General features: G+C 26.9%; 1 protein-coding gene across 1 annotated transcript in view; it reads right to left on the minus strand.

Moving 5' to 3' along the window:
• The window catches only part of LOC107441526 (cell adhesion molecule Dscam1), a 406,695-nt gene that overhangs the window by 132,576 nt on the left and 255,391 nt on the right, over positions 1 to 18,728 (minus strand). Inside the window, exons 13-16 of the mRNA XM_043043535.2 lie at positions 17,220 to 17,368; positions 12,701 to 12,832; positions 4,101 to 4,268; positions 1,189 to 1,259 (exon numbers count right to left, since the gene is read on the minus strand). Of these exons, the coding sequence (XP_042899469.2) occupies positions 1,189 to 1,259; positions 4,101 to 4,268; positions 12,701 to 12,832; positions 17,220 to 17,368 (520 nt within the window). The remainder of the gene's footprint in view (positions 1 to 1,188; positions 1,260 to 4,100; positions 4,269 to 12,700; positions 12,833 to 17,219; positions 17,369 to 18,728) is intronic.

Raw genomic sequence — 18,728 nt, forward strand, 5'->3', positions numbered from 1 at the left:
ATATATATATATATTTGAGATAATATTTTAGGTCATCCAAGTTTCAAATGGGATTTATTAAAAATTTAAAATATATGTTTTATAATAATTTATGTAATATCATTTTCGATAACATATTTTTTTACGAGACTAGTCCTTACGATAAATCAAAACATAGAGAATTTGAATTTTAACAGTTAATAAAATCAAGAAAAACATCGTGATTTCTTAATTTTGAGTTTTGTCATACGGGTTATTTTTGAGTTTACGAGGCTACTTGTATGTAGGAAAAAAGAAGTCTAATAAAAAAGGTTAAGTAAAAAAAGCATTAATAATGTCCATGTTCGGATAAAAGTATCAATGTGTAGTAGGTAACGTATATTATATGACATTGAAGGCTTTTATATTATTTAGAAATATAAGTCTTCAAGGGCGTGGCTGAAAACGGACTGAATCTTGAAGCTTTTCCTAAAATTACGCTGATCTCATTTCTAAATTAACACACTGTGTCATAAACATGAGGCAGTATTTTTGTTGCTTTTTCCTCAATCTCTTTCATTTTAAAGATTAAATTTTGCTTATATCTATTTAATATCTGATATGTATACTGTAGGAAAATATATAATTTTTTTATTTATACTTTCTGTCAAAACTTGTTTTTACGAACTAAATTAAAATATAGCCCAAAATATTTCTCACTGTTTTGAATAAAATGTATCTTTATAATATAGAATGCATTACGTAAAGATGCAAAAACCTCAAGTGAAATTCCAAGAAATCAATTACTCAAATTCTTAATTATAGTGTTTTATATAATATTTAAGATATATTGTTATTTTTTTCTCAATATATTATTAATAATGGTCATGTTTAGCAATTTTGCATGCTCGATAACTTTTTTCTTATTGTGTTTATTTATTTATTCATTTATTTATTATTGAACAAATCAGCAGTTTTCGTTCACGAGAAAATTGCATTAATAGACAAACTAACAATGTATTTTTGTTAAAAACTTTTAATACTTGAGTTATTACACTGAGCACAGAAAAAAAATAGGTTTTAGGTATAGGTTTTAGGTAATAGGTTTAGGTATAGGTTTAGGTGTACTGAAATAATCGATCCTTCTTTCTGATTATTTCAGTACATGTTCGAATTAGTTTTTAGGAAACTCTACAACAGTAAAATAACTTTAAGATAAACTCCACATACCTTCCAAGTCACTTTCAGCATTGTTGAACTGATTGGTATTGCTCTGACATCTTGAGGTGATATCGATGGAGCTGGCAGAAGAAAAAATCATACTTTATATTTACAACATAAAATCAGGTATGGTTCTTACTGATTCACATTTTGAATTTCAAAAGAAGAAAACAATCTGCTTTTAAGTAGAAAAATGCTAATAAATATATGTATTTAAGTATGAAAGTATTCTATTGCAAATAAAAAGGGGAGAGAGCTGGTGTGAACAAATGGAATATTAGAGTTATTTATGATTCTCGGTAATTTTTTTCCAGATTATCAAAACTGTGTTACACTCTTATAGCAACTTGAAGGACAAAATAATAGGCTGCTAAACAGCTTATTAAAAAATAAGTTTTCTTCGGTAGAAAAATAACTTAATTTCTCGTCAAGACTGTTTTTAAAAGCATGAGGTATATTGCACTATGAATGTTGTTGACGTATGCCATTAAGGCAAAGGGGGTGCGATTGTTCTTGTTTACCAGTGGCGCCATCTATGGCCAAGAATTCGAATTCTGCCAGACCCTTACGTCATACTCGTTCATAGGGTGGACCCATTCATGCATCCATTCATTCATCCACAGATATGAATCAGAGAACGATCAATCTCCAATTCGGTACCCCCAGAGATATTGATTTGTCATGGGAACATGGAAGACTTTGAGACTCAACAGATTTAACGTGCATCAGTCACCATTTACAACACGGGGAGTCTTCGGCCGGCAGGGATCAAACCCACGACCACTTGGACATGGGCCCAGTGCCCTACCAACCAGGCTATTCCGGCCCACTACACTATATGAATGAATATACTTATTACATATTTAAATAGTTTTTTTCTGCTTTGCCTTTCATCAATTAACGGATGATGACCTTAAACAAGCAAATGTCTTATTGTGGACACTGTAATCAAATTAATATTATTAGGATTCCATATAGTAAGGTTCTTAGATGATATTTAATAGTTACAATTGATCCCACATTAAAACTATTAAACATAATGCCATAAATAAAAGTTATCTCATACTCGTTGCCATTATTTATGATTTTTAAGACAAGTCCCTGATTAAGCTTTCTTAAGCTTTCTCACTTGCAGAAATTTCATAAGAAAAAATTCATTAGTATTGTAAACTATTCATTAGCATATTAAACTATTAGACTTTATGATAGCTATTTTATTTTTAAAATAGAAAATTAAAATTCCTTAAAATTAAAAAAAACGTTAGAAAAATACATATATATATTCATTTTTTCAGTTTGTTACTTAAATTTAAAAAAAACAATATTTAAGAACAAATAAATAATTCGTAAATCATAGTATTCACATTATTAGAAACATAAATACATAGTAATCATAAAATACATTATAAACATCAATTACGTTATCAGTTGTTTTATTAAATTCTTAATTTTTACAAACCTTTTTTTAAATACCTAAAATGCCTAAGAATCTTTAAGTTTGTACCATTATGCCCTATATATTTACGTTTTATTGGTGGGTAAAGTTAAATAATTATATATTCTTACATAATCCAATTAAATACTGTAGTACAATATTTAAGCGGAAAAAAGGATAAAAAAAATAAATAAATAGAATATATTGCAATAAGTTTCCAGATTTAAATTTATTAATAATACCTTTTTTAAAATAAATGTTTTTAACTGTTTAAATGTTTTTTAATAATTTAATAAAATATTTTTTAAAATTATTACTAAATAAACAGATATGACCTAGATTGCTTACTATTATTGACCATCTTATCTGATTACCTTTCCTTTAAAGATGTTTTTCAAACTATTTTAAAAACAAAAATCATGTATCTTTCATTTTCAAACGGAAGGAAATATAATACTGCTACTTTCATAGATATGAAACAAAACTGGTCACGCAGTAATTTTGCATAACGTTACATCATGCCAAACAATTTTGCTGAGATCCCAAAAGTATATGTATTTATGTAACTCTAAATAGTTTTTAAGAATTTAATAAGGAATGGTGTTGACTACAAAAATGAAATATAATAAATAAAATATACTAAAGAAACAAAAAGAATTATCAAGTACGGAAAATAACAATATTATCGTGAAAAGTCTGATCAACTTTCCATTTTAAAATTTGTATTTAAAAAAATAAATAGCGAAGCACATAAAATTAAATGTCACGTTTAGTAAATAACATTAGTGTGTAGCTTTTACCATTAAAATATTGAAATATATTCACAAGAAAAAAAAATACTTATTTTGTCCCGAAAATATTTTAATTCCCAAATCCTGATTTTCCGAGAAATACTGAGAGATGCATTTCGAGTGGTCGCCTATTGATATAAAAGCTTTTATAAAAATTTGCACATCTTTACTCTATGTATGGTGCTGCCATCTATTTATTAAAATTGCAACTGTTTAGTTTGACATAAGATTTTTCATTAAATAAAATGCACATTTTTAATTCAGATATTTTCCCCTTATTGCGGAAACGTTAGTCAACTTATGCTTTATAATTGAAAAAAAAAAATTTTTTTTAATTATATTTTTATTTTTAAATGATGGAAAATTTGAAGATTTATATATATATTTTTTTTATATTTCATACTTAGATTGTTAACCAGACGTATGAGTTACAGTATTTTATATCGATACAAAAAAGTTCAATCTTATTTTCTCCTCCATTTTTTTTTAAAATAAAAGAGGTAAGATATTTGTAATTGAAATTACATTTTTCTTCAAATTCGTAGGCAGGAGAAATAATTTTGAATTAATTCAAAAAGTAAATTTTCCGAAATATTTTCGCTAATCATACCATTTACAGATGTTGTGAATCCAAAAAAAAAAACTAGAGAACTATATGAGACTACGCATCTCTACAATAGTCTAAACATAATTACCTTCCTCTTCTGTTGCAGCAATAAGTTCTGGACTGGGGTTACTACGACCAAGAATGTTTTCAGCATGAACTCGAAAAAAATATGTTGTGCCTGGATTCAAGCCTGTTATTGTAACCTTCGTTTCACTTGCAGATACTCGAACTGTTTCCAAGCCTTCGTCTTTGGCTTCTGTTTTCAGAAAAGAAATTATAGATTATTTTAGTGCTGTGATATAGCATAAAAATGAATTATGAAAAACCATCATAAATCTAGAAAGGTGATTAATTAAGAATTAAAATTTTTCCTAAAATATCCTCTTCAACACTTACACAGATACTCATCTTAGGCAAATTATATCTCTCTATGAATATAATCAGTTTCTACAAAAGAAACTGTAGATTATTTTAGCGCTTTCACCTCGTATAAAATTTATACTCGTACTATCAAAAATCATATTCAATCTCAAAATTTTACAATAAAATTAAAGCAATAATTACTAAAATTTCTTCCTTAAGTCTCATAGAAGCTGATTTTTGTCTACTTACAATTTCTATTAATATAATCAAATATATTTATATATATATTTTAAATATACAAGCAATTTATTGGTACCAACAAGTACATAGATTAATTCAGAAAAGTCCACTGCAATCTATGTGCAATTAATTTAATGTTACTACATAATTTCTTCAAACATGAATCACTAGTTAAATTTAAGTTTATTATACTTTTTTTCTTAATTTTATGTTTTTAAAATAATAAATTAATACAAAATAAGCGAAAAATGACAAGTGTAAACAAGAATGTATCTAAATATTTCTAAATTATGGAAATAACTACTAAAATGATTTTAATAACGCTTGCTTTATTATCTAAATTTTGAAAAATATCGATTTGTGCAATTTTTAAAACAGTTTCAACAATTACAATTATGGTCAAGTTCATGGAGAAAACTTAATTTATAAAACTCATTAATTTTCAATTAATTTAATTTTAATGAACTTTTATCTTTTCATTTTATTTTTTTCTTCCCGTTTTGATCCTGTTTCATATTTTAATGAATATACATTTTTAATATATGATAATAATTTTATACATTTTTAATGAATATTTTTAATAAATTATGGAAATTACGTTAATTAAAGCCACCTTATCACTAAAGAAGCAAATGGAATATTAGAGNAAAAAAAAAAAAAAAAAAAAAAAAAAAAAAAAAAAAAACACTAAAGACATATTGTGTAAGGCGAAACAAATATAGAAAATTACATACTATTTAATGTAAAATTTATGAATTCTGTAACATTCAGATTATAATTAGGAAATACTAATTCATAACAACAATTGATATTAAATATTTATTTGCACTGTAAGATTATGTTAATACTATTATATTTAAATGTAGAGAACATTAAAAAAAAAGTTTTATCTTTGTAATAAATTTTCTAATAATTTAAATATTTTATTTTTTTATACCATTTTTTATTAACATTTTAAATTTGAAGCAAATGAAAAAGGGGCAACAGATTTCGGAAAACTTACTCTTATCTTTTGCTCCTTTAAAAGATGTTAGATGGCAGCACTATAACTTGATAAGAGTTTTCCTTAAATCAATTTACAGTTTAATATTTTTTAAGAAACTAATGCTTTGTTTTTTCTTCTTTTTTCGAAGTTGCAAAATATTTAATTTTCTTCATTTCATTTATATGAATTTTTTTATAAAATCCTCTAGCATTGCTACACGTTTAGAACAATCTTAAAGCGATTTTATCTACTTATAATGAACAAAGATGGCGCTATGAGCAAGTATTTTCTTTTACTTTTGCTACATAAGGAATTAGTATTATTTTTTACAATTGTTTACATTTTCCGATTACTTGAATTTTTTATTCATGCCTTTGATGGTTGAATTGTTGAAGTAGCGTTTTATTCTTTCTTTTTTGTTTCCATTACGTCCAAGTTTATTTTTATAGTTACACAATTCTTTAGATTGGATCAATACTTAAGACTTTTTCCTCTCTAGTGTGTTTTGTTAAAGGCCGGAATATGTCAAGTAGACTTAACAAAAAAAAAAAAAAAAAAAAAAAAAAAAAAAAAAANAAAAAAAAAAAAAAAAAAAAAAAAAAAAAAAAAAAAAAAAAAAAAAAAAAAATCGGATTTGTGCACTGATTGATTTATGGATTTATTCATGCTTCTAGTAAAAAATATAAGGGGTTGAATACTTTTTATACAATCGTTTTTTCCCCCTTTTTTAAAAAGTCGCTTTGAATTTAAAGAAAAACATTAACAAATAGAATATCAATGGGCAGAATACTTCAAAAACCAATATTGTGATTTGTTTTTCAATACCCTTAACATTTTTTTGATTGTTACATATTTATAGTCTAGTTGAGCAATGATGTCGTTCAACTTAATTGTTCTACTATTGTATTCCCTTATTGTTTGCTTAATAAAGTGTAAAAATAAATTAAAAAAGAACTGATTAGCAGAGTAACGTATGAAATCTTAATTCTTTACGGCAAGCGCACAATTTAATTACAACCGCTTTAAATTAAAAAGAAATCAGTGATTCAAAGAAATCAGGACAGAAAAGAAATAAAATATAGAAAAATTCAAGTACATTAAAACTGATAAACAGTTTCTCATCTTCATAAGAATACGAGAGTGAGCTTATTCTTATTGTTTTATTTCAATCCTCTAACAGCCATGCATGTAGAAAGTTATAATTTGAGGAGTAAGTTACATCGTAATGAAAAAATGACTTTCCCCATATTTTAAACAGTGCTTAGAAGAGAAATATCCTCCAAAAATTTGTCTTTTTAGTGAAACTGCCAAAACATTGAACGAATCAGGTTTAAATTTAGTAGTAGTAGTAATTTACATACGTCGCACTAAAGCTGTGCAAAGGACTATTGGCGACGGTCTGGAAAAATTCTCTGAAGATGATACGAAGATATGCCATCCCAGTTATATTTCTCTAAAGAGGGTAGCTGTCCCACTGTGGTAGCCCGAAGATCTGTGCGCGAAATCGAACAGTTTCACAAGGACCGTTGCACCTACGGTCTCTTCGCAGGCTAATTAAAGGGATCACCCATCAGTTCACTGACCACTGCCGGTGATGCTGATCTGTGGGACATATTTAATTGGAATTTCAGGTTTCAGAACTATTTGAAAAATAATATGGTGGCTATTTGAAAAATAATATCTGTAAAAATGTTGGCTTTGGTGATTTGCGATGATATGTAGGTCGCATTTAAAATTAAGTTCAAGTTTCAGAAATATTTGAAAAATATTTCTGAATAAATAATATTTATAATTTTTTCCTCCCAAATTTGCCCGTTTGTGGAACTGACAAAGCATTATATAGCAACCATATTTAAATTGAGTGGAAGTAAAAGCAAATTGTATACAACAATCTTGAGTAGCACAATGGGCTATTGGCGATGTTCTAAAAATTATTTGAAAATGAACCGAAGGTACGCCATTATTGTTTTATTCCTCTCCAAAGAGAATGCGTCCCCCTCTTAGGTAGCCCGACGACTTGAGCACGAAGTCAAACGTTTTACGGCAGAGCAGTGTAACTAGGTCTGATACCATGCACCTTCGGTCCTTTCGCAGGATGATCAAAGTGATTACCAACCTGCTCACTGACAGCTTCTAGAGATGCTTGACTCTGGTGATCTGTAAGGCGTATTAAATTGGAATTTCAGCTTTCAGAACTATTTTTACCCATAATAAAAATGCTCACAATAACTAAATCTATATCAAATGAGCATGAATTCTCGTTTACGTATGTTATAAAAGTTTGACAGGTTGATTTATCTAAATATAATAAAGGACAAGCACTATGATTACTTTTTCAGTAGCAATTAAATCTGACATAAATCTGAAGTACGAATAAATGTCAAACAAACGCCGAAGTAATGAAAAAAAAATTTGTTTAATTTTTTTATTGAGAATCCCCTGAAAATTATTCACGTTTTCAACTGTTTTTATGATGCTGCATATATCATAAGATGAATCTATGGCCGCTTCTAAGCTATGCTATAAAATTTCTGAATTTTTGAAATTCAATCCCAAATGTTTTAATTCAGATTTATTTTCTCCGATTTGGATTGGGATAAAAGTTAAAACTTGTCATTTCGTTCAGTTTACGGGTAGTTCATAAGTGGTAGTTCAGTTTCATAAGAAATATTTCTTTTTCAATGAATAATATTCANACGTTTTCAACTGTTTTTATGATGCTGCATATATCATAAGATGAATCTATGGCCGCTTCTAAGCTATGCTATAAAATTTCTGAATTTTTGAAATTCAATCCCAAATTTTTTAATTCAGATTTATTTTCTCCGATTGTAGTTCAGTTTCATAAGAAAGATTTCTTTTCAATGAATAATATTCATTTTATTTTTTATAAATGGCTCATCTACCATTCGAATGGAATTTTGAACAAATTTATTAACGTAAATGCGAAGGCAGAGAAAGAAAAAACTTAAAAAACTAATTTGTCATATTCAGGCAAAACCTAAAGAATGATTTTCCTTACTTTCTTATATTGAAGTCCAAATCATTTCAAACGGTTTTGATTTGATGTGTTGGACTATTTTTATTTTTCATATGTATGTAATTTTCATACCACTAAAGGGTTTATCCCCCAGACATCTCACCATCCCCCATCTATGCAAGAATTATTTTTTTTTTCTTGACAAAAATTAATTTGTATCTAACTATTCCATTAAAAAGTCCACAATATATGTGTAAACATATTTTAAATTTTTAATTAAATTTTGATAACTACGCAAGCTCATCAAATGTTTTTTTTTTCTCCTTTCTTTTCCAAAAAGATATTGCGTTTTTATTGGTTAAGTTGGTTGCACACAGTTTAAAATATTTACATAAAGCTTATGATAAAAGTTAATAAGTTAGTAAAAGTCAATAATTATTTTAATTACTTACTGTGTGTGTTTCGTAATTAAAATAATTCTAATAAGTTTAGACACCGAATTAAATATGTTTATAATAAAATGTTGTGTAATAAAAATTATTTTATAACGAAAAATCCATTTTCTTAATTATAAAACTTAAAACTCGAGTATTAATATGAAATAAAAACGTAATATTAGCATACGCTCATTCTAAGAATTAATAATAGTTGAATACAACAGGTAACTATTTTTCAAGAAGGGATTATAAATATATTACATATTAACACTACCTATTAGTTTAATGCTTGTTACAACCAAATAAATATTGATCTTCGTACGAGAACGCTGGATCTTACTATATGATTTCCTAGCTAGTAAGAAAGAGTTGACAACAATGATGAAAAATACAGTTTTGTGCCATTAAGCTTTTATGCTATATGGAAAAAGTTTTGTATGCCCATGTAATTCATAAAACACTAAGGAGATGAGACTAGATCATTTGAATTTTTATTTTATCATCGTGAAATTTGTACTCATGCATGGAAACAAATATTAATTCTAAAAGCATTTTTCAAATGATAAAACGCAAGCAAAAAATTTATTAATCAGTTTTTATAAACGAATGTAACCAGTAATTTACAAACGATTTTAAACAAGTCCAGGAATACTCAAGCAAAATATTTATTCGAATCTATAACTTTTATAAAACATTTCATAAGCTAAAAATATCATTATGCGAGAGTTTCTGTTTTTTCAAGTTCAAATATTTCCTAAAATAGATTTATTAATATATTGCCTGAGTTATTTCTAAACTTTATTTATTTTTCAATTCTATATCGTTTGCATGAGTTATTTTTCCTTAGAAAGAACGAGTGTCTAAATCGTTTGCATGACTTACCCTTGAAAGAAAGATTTCAGGCTTTTAAATTTATTCTTAACTTTTTTTTTACAAAACTTTCCGTTCCGAATATTTTAAAATCATTTTTCTTGTTATAAAACTGTTTTATTAACTTTGCGTAAATTGAGCTAAATAAATTTAAGTCACATATGAGATTATAAATTTCATCTCATACTTGGAAATTTCACACTACTTTTAATTCCCCCAGGTTTTTAAGGACTGAGGAAGTCTTATTTTTCTTAAATCCCTTCGAGAACACCAAGTTTCTAATATAAAATCAGTGCACATCGTTCTAAGAACGTGCTTTGTATGCTTCGTTACATTTCTTTTTGGAAGAGAGAATCGATTTTTCTCCATTATTCTCAAGATAAAAGAAAATAAAAAAAGATAAAACTTTTATAACATTTTCGATTTACGGGAAAACTTTATCTCCTAGGTATGAAGAGTTAGAATACGAAAGAAACCTTGGAATATTTCCCTGGCGATAGTTAAAAATTAATTATACGACAGAAAATCCTATTGCTTTATTTTGCGAACAGTGCCCAGAACATTATAACCCCTTTTTTCCCCTCTGTAAGGTCTTAAGGTAATTCAATTAAGTAAAAAGGAATACGTAACTCAATTTGATAGTAATTTGATTAAGGTAATACCTACATTAGTGATTTAGATTCGGAAAAAAAAAAGCAAAGAAGAGGTGCTTCCATAAGATCCGAATAAATTCCTAATAAGACAATTATAATGTTGTAAGTTCTCTTTTAGTTTAAAAAGACAATTATTATGATGTAAGTGCTCTCTTAGTTTAATAAGACAATTATAATCATGTAAAAATTGATTAAGAACTGCGTTTTGGGTTTAAAAGAAATAGTTTCTCAAGATTAATTCTGATAATGTTGCTTACAAGATTAACATTTTTGAATCGCTATAACGTATATTAAAGTTTTATACGAAGCAGTATGAATTGTTTTCATTAAAAAATAAATAAATACATACTTAAATTATTCCTGGACTTGAACACTGATAATATAGTTAATATAGTTAAATACAAAAAAAATAAGATACGAAATTTAAGTATTTTTAGTACCAACATTAATGTTAAAAAATAAAGAAAAAATAATTTCACTGATTTATTAGCGGAATGTTACTCCAACAGTTAAAACAGAATTAAAATTTGAAATAAATTTCTTACATTGCCACCAACCCAGCAATTTAAATGGCTAAAGTTCTTAATTAATTATCTAAAATGATTACTTAGAGAAGAAGAGAAGTTGTTATTTCGAGATCGGTAGGTGCGAATAGATATTATAGTTAAGTTTTCTGAAATCAATAAATTTCTAAGAAATCTTCATTGAATTCTGATGAAAAAACAAGCAATGAATTACAAATATGATTGATAAAGAATAATATTTAGCAGAGATAATTTTTTATTATTGGTGGATGTTTTCCATAAAAACAATAAAATATAACATAACATGAAGAACATATGTAGACACGTACTAATAAAATGCAACTATTTATTTTTGAAATAACAATCATGAGATCCTTAGTTGTAAGGAAATACTATTTGTATCAAATTATTAAAAAAAAAAATCTAGCAAAGATTATGAGAAATTATAATGATAATTTATAAAATCAAAAACATTGCAGCGACCATGTCATCTTTTTTAAGTTTTACATAAATGCGCTAATCAGACGAAAATAGAATTTCTAAATTATAGAATTTCCTTCCGTTCTCATGTCAAAGTTACTAAGAAAAATATTTTTCAAAAATTATATTCATTGAAGAGATTTGAATAAAAAATATATTATAAAATTAGAGGTAACATGTTATGCCCATTTTTACATGGCAATGTATATTACAACATTTCATTAAAGTGTTATTCATTTATAAAATCAAATTAGTAAGCTTTATCAATCGCAAAAAGTTTCAATAAAGAATCAAGAGGATTAAGCTATAGACGTCTATTAAATCTGGCTATTTGTCAAAAAATTAGTATTTATCTTACACTTTAATGATTTTACTTCATGAAACATGTTATAACTAATTTTGTTTCAAATAACAAAAGCTTCTTTAAAGTTTGAAGTTGGAGAACTTACTTTACGAATTTTCTCTAAATGTAAGATTTTAGTAATAAATAATATTTTTATTATTATTATTTTTTTTTTGCAATAACTGTTGCGTAAACGTAAGTAATTTAATATTAGTTGTAGATTCCGGTCATGATAATGAATTCATGAATTTAAAGCCCCTCTCCCCCCACGTTTTACAATGTGCGTATTGCTAAGAAAATGAGTTCATTATGATTAGAAAGATACATTTAAATATCAATCGCGAGTAAAATATGTAAATTAGCTAACTTTTGTCATGTTTAGTTTCATTAAAATAAACTCGTAATCTTTAAATTCGAACGTTAAAAGCCTTTTAACGTCAACAAATAGCTTGCTCTGATTATATTTACACAGGAATAATATTCAATTTCAGTTACTAATTTATGATATTTCTATTTGAAATTACTTTGATGCGGCCATTAAATTGAAAAATGAGAAATAAATTCCTTTCTCGCTTCCTAATTAAGTAATTAAATACCTTTTGAAGAGTCGGTGCATCAAAAGAAATAATGAGAATTAAAAGCAAATATCCGCATCTTTAGAATGAGCTCTTAAGGCAATGCATTTAGAACGATTTAATTATTCAGACAATGCACTAAGATGATATGAGAACATTAAAACCTCCAATTTCCATTTTTTCGAAAAATAAAAGAATTTCTACCTCGTTAAATATAGAATAAATTAAAGATACTTACTACTACTTTGATTATAAACGATGATGTAACCGGTAATGGGGCTATTCCCGCTAGATGGCGCTGTCCAAGAGAACGTAATTTGACGGCTGGTGACTTGGAGCAGCTGGATACCTTCAGGGGTCTCGGGGGGCGCTGGAAAAGATGTCCCCCAAATGGGGGGGAGGTCGTTAGAGATAGAAGACAAGAGAGAAGAAGATAGAAAAAGTGTTAACAGAAGAGTCTTAACGAGATTGGAGTCAGTCCTCTTTTAGTCCCTTCCTCTGGACCCCTCGTTTAGCTAAATTACTGAGAGGCATTGATTATTCCGTCGTTAAAGGGGGGTGCAGAATGTATTTAACGGCCATGTGAAAGGAGAGGGAGGTATAGTTAGGTGCGGGGGTGGTTTACGTGCAACAGTACAACACGAATCCTTTTTCTCGAACTCCAGAGAAAGTTCGTGGTGATTATTAAAGTGTAATCAAGAGGCAAAGGGAACTTTGATTAGAGAATTCGTTATTTCCTCGATTTGATGCAAAGTATATTAGATATGGCTAAATTAACTAATAAGGAGAATATTGGCTGGATGGAAAGCATAGATACTTTTCTGAAGATATCTCGAACATGAAGATTGTATCTATGCACGCTATTCAAATTTGGGTTGTGAACCATGTCTTAATAAATATTTCAAAAGATCTGTAAGACATTTGTTATATTTCATCCATAAATTTGATTTTCGGAATTCAGGAAATAGTTATCTTTGTAATTTTTGCACGATTAAATGCAGCAACATAGCGCTTATGTTAGTAGTAATAGCATATATAATATATGTATATCATAAAACAATTTTTGCTTTATTAAATTTCGCTTCAATAGCAAAATAATGCCAATGTTTTCTTTGCATTGAAGTATAACTTAATCAGCTCTAAAAGTATTCAACGATTTTGAAATACGTTAAAAATAAATATTAGTAAAAGTAAATAAAAATAATTTTAAAATGTGTCTCCAAGAATTGGATATTATTAAGATTATTTCGATTCTGATTAATATTCCATAGGTAAATTTATATTGTAGGAATTCAATATTAAGCCTACGTTTCAACAGTATGATACAAATAGCGAAATATAGCGAAAGAAAGTTCTTAGCAATAATTAAAGTGAAAGCAAGGGGCAAAAAGAACTTTCATAGGGGTTCCCAGTTTGAGGGGTTTTATTTTCCCAGTTTGATATAAAATATATTAGATATGGTTAAATTAACTAATAAGAATAATATTTGCTGGATTTTGAAGACATCTGGGTTATGAAGAGTGTATCTATTCATATCGTAAAAAAGTCCCGGATTAAATTACAGTATAAAGTACCGGCACTTTGGGTACACATCCGTAAAATATATTTTACTATAAAACCCATTTTTACTGTAAAATATTATGCAGTAATTTTTATAGCAATGATTATTTAATTAAAGCAATTTGTTGATTTTACGGTGATTATTACTGTAAAATTCACGGTATATCATATTTTTTTTGTTTCGTAACATGTCTTGATAAAAGTGAATTTTACAGTAAAAATTACCGGAGCCTTAAGCATCGGTACTTTTTATCATAGTTAGATCCAGTTTTTTTATTATTTCAGAAATGTTTAATTCTTTCGATTTCTCATGCATATCAATAATGTTTAAAGCTTTCAGAGGTTTGAGGAATCGACAATAAATTACAAACAGAAAATAGGGTTTTTGAACACTCTATGTCAAAAACTGTAGCAATAAATTTGTGTAGCAATTAACATGCCAAAAACTGTAGCAATTAACAAATGATAATACCTTACAATGAACGTTTATGCACCAAAAGGTAATTGTGAAAGGAAACAAAACTTGCAAAAGAAGAAATATTTAATGGGGTATGATCCCTAAGAATGTTAGTATAATTTTTAATCGATATTGTTTAGGAGTACAAAATGGAATTCAGAAACCCCTTATCATATCTTTCTTTGAAGTATGAAAACTGCTTAGAACATTGCTACATTGCTTGAAACTTTTTAAATTTTTAAGTTATTTAAATTGGATTTTTTTTTGTTGCCAAATGTGATTTACTACAAAATTGAGAAAAAAATAATGCTTTTTTTTCTGCGCATGCGCAGTATAAGAGAGCTACTTTAATTATTCATACTTGCGCATTCCTTTTTTTTAAAAATTTTACAGCAATAATTTTGTAATTAAATTTAAATTGCTCCTCTCATTTTGCTCAATGCAATCGAATATTTTGAAATTTATAGCAAAAAAAATAAATAGTAAATAAAAAAAAAATGAAATAAAAATTTTTTTTTTAAACAAATGTCCATATCTCCATAAATATTTAAGCTGGTTTACAGAATTTTTGCGGTTATTGCAAATAATAAGCAAAATAATTGACTAAAGTTATGAATTTATTGTTACATTTTTTGGCAAATGGTGCTTAAAAACACTATTTTTTTCGCTTGTAATTTTTTGTTGGTCCCTCAAACCTCTAAAAGCTTTAAAATTATTTAATAAATATGAGAAATCGCATAATCTAAACACTTCTTAATGTATAAAATGATTTTCTGAGTATTTTTTGAGAAAAATCAGAAAATCTCGTATTGTCTCCATTATTTTGTCCAACCCCTGTATATAGAAGAACAAAAAATTTGAGAAGAAACACAAGGAGATTTATTAACACACATTCTAGGAAATGATGTCTTAACAAGTGTTAATAAAAATTCATTTAGAATAATTCTTTAATTTATTTTGGTCTATTGTAAATTTGAAAAGGATACTATAATGAAATTCAACGAACTCTCTTTCATAAAAACTAATTTTTGCCAAAAAATTAAATGAAGCAATTGAATTTTTTTCAATATTCAGAATGTTTACTTAGTAACTTAGCTTAATTAGTTAGAAATATTTGTAAACACTGGAAATATATATGCGCACTATAATTAAATCAAGCAGGTGCTAAAACAATTATTTTTAATAAAGTTTTTTTAAAAAAATAATAAAAAAAGAAACTTAAATGTATTTGTGATTATAATGTTTTGTGAATAAGATTATTCTATTACTTTATTAGATTATTCTATATTTTGTTAGTCAATTATTGATTTTTTTTTGATTGGCAATAGAAAAAGAAAGTGAAAAAATGAATCCAGAATACAAATGAATACACGAATCATAAAATTTAGAAACATAAAATAAAAAATCTAAAAATAAATACTTTTATTCTTTTTATTTATTAGTATTATCATTTTTGAAATAAAAAAGGGAAAAATAATACCTGTATTGAGGAGGAAAAATATGTAATTTCTGAAGAAATTTATTCAATGAATAATAAAAATGTCATACGTATGTAGGTTTATATAAAAAGGTGAGAAGATATAGGAAAATACTGATATTCTAAATTTAGAAATATCTTTTCCTCTAACGGTATATTTTTATTTATATGAGGTTCATAGCTCGAGGAAAATACCTCATATAAGTTTTATTTTTATACATCATATAAGTTTTTTCTTGCTCACATTCAATCTGTCAAAATGGTGGGCACATTTTGAATCATCAGAATCAAAGCAAATTACATACATAAGTTATATGTCTAGACCGAAAATTAGCGAAGGTAATTGCAAACCTCTCTCTTTTTTGAAAACACTACAGCTTAAAAAAACGTTTAATAATATCAGAAAATTATGATCACAGTTTTTTCATGAATATGTAAATAAAATTTTGTTTTATTATGGATTATATAACTTATTATAGGTTCTTAATACTCTAAAAAGAAATATAATGTTTTCAAAATTTCTGTTTTAGGAATATCGGGACGGAGCGTTCAATTTTATTCATAATTTTGGTGAATACAGATTTTGTCTGACCAAATTTATTTAATTTCATTTTGGGAAGATAAAAAATACATCAATAAAAAATTGAGGATATTGTCTTTGAAAGCTATGATAACTACACTTTAAAATATATATGCAGATTTTACAAGACAATTTCTCTAAAATATTTACAACTAGAATTTTTTTTCCAATACACTATCAGATAACTCTTGGCAACGTTGTACAACAAAATCATTAACTTAACCTAGAAAGCGGATAAATTTTTTTTCGAAACTGTAATGAGGTGATAAATTGAAAAATGCTTTTATTTCTCAAGTTGAAGCATAACATCGTGTAATCAAGCTCATGATAGCCCCTATTAAGGTTGCAGAAACTTTTAAACAATATTATTAGTTGAAACCTTAATGAGATGTTAAACTGAAAAATGCTTTTATTCAAGTTGTATCATAATATAGTGTAATCAAGTTTCATAAATACGATAGGCCCTATTAAATTTCAGCAGATTTAAACAATATTATGATATAGCGGTCTGAAAAGTTTCGTCAGTTTAATTTAAAATAAGCACGTCCAGGTTATTTGTATTCCTCTTTGTATAGCTTGAGCTATTGTGTTTTAGTAAAAAGAAAACAAATTTAAAACGTAAGATAAATGCCCATAGATTTTAGATATTTTACTTAGACCTGAGAGAATTATTTATATTCTACCTTGAACAATCAGTTGAATACTTTTTTCTTCTCTTCCATAATCATTGCTAGCTTCACATGAAAATAAACCTGAGTCTGATCTGAGAACGGCTGGAATAGACAGTTGAGATCTTAAACCTCCTTGGTGTACGTGTTCTCTTAAGACGTACCTGGTAAGAGATTGAGCATACATAAATCATACACAATTGTTCAAAACAATTATATGGAGATTTACATAGCAAAAATAATTCCATGTAATCAGTGGTGCATAGTGGAAACAAGTTACATTTTATTTTATAAATATCATAGTCTTTTTTTCAAACAAAAATAAAATATGCATATTTTTCTAAACCATTTAAAATAAAAACAATAGGAAAAATTAAAAAAAAATTAGTACAGTAAGTTCAAAGTCAGCATTAGTCTCAAAGTCTGGATTTCTATCTTACACAAATGCTATTATATTCTGAAAAAAATGTCAATACACGCTACAAGGCAATCATTTGACCGCAAAAATATTTGAAAATAAAATTTGAAAAATGGCAAATAGAAAAAAAAATAAGTGATAACTAATGGTTTAATAATTACACCGTTTTATGATACGGAATTAATTTGATTAATGATTAAAAAATTTTCGTTCTCAATTATTTCAGTTTAAAAAACGACATTTGACTGAATAAACACATGATTATTTTCATTTGGTGTACAGATTTATTTAACAAAGATGGGGCAAAGCTGTAGTATTTAGCAATATTTCGCCATTTGCATGATGCTACTTTCTTTTTAAAGTTATTTTTTAATTTGTCTTTATCAATTCTATCAATTCTTTATCGTGTGTTACCGAATAATCTATAATAAATTACGGAATTGATTATTTATGTGTCACTCATAGGAGAATATCTTAAAAGGCAACTCATACCACCATATAATTTTGTACTTTCCTTATCTGACTCTGAATATGCAAAGTAAAAATTTTACTGAACTTAAAAAGGATACAACACAACAGAGTAAGAATGAAAAACCAGCAGAAAAAAATTCTTCCTTTAATAAGGAATTTTCTCTTGTTGAGGTTTCCGATAAGTACAATACTTATCCGTTTCGGAGATGGGTAGATTCTAGTTTAAGAAAATTCAAATATCGTTATTTTACATATGGTTTTCAATTACTTTTGATTCATACAATTCCATATAATTATTGATGCATAAATTTCCTTTTGTATGCATCAGATAATGTTATTTATTAACATAATTGCCAATGACATTGATTATATATATATACATGTTTATTAGAGAACACTTATATGTCAATGTACAAACATTTCAAATACCTTTTGTTCACGCCACGTAATTTCAAGCATTAAAAGTTTTATAAAGTTTCATTAGAGGTTAATTCGTGTTTTTCAAATGTGCTATTCATGTGTGAAACTTTAATTGGATGTTTTCTCATGTAATTAAGTTTATATGTTTCTTGCATATTACATTTGAAATTTTGAAATTCATTTTAGTAAAAAGAAATGCAATACATTTTTAAAGT

Source organism: Parasteatoda tepidariorum, chromosome 8 (genome assembly GCF_043381705.1).
Source record: "Parasteatoda tepidariorum isolate YZ-2023 chromosome 8, CAS_Ptep_4.0, whole genome shotgun sequence".
NCBI lineage: Eukaryota > Metazoa > Arthropoda > Arachnida > Araneae > Theridiidae > Parasteatoda > Parasteatoda tepidariorum.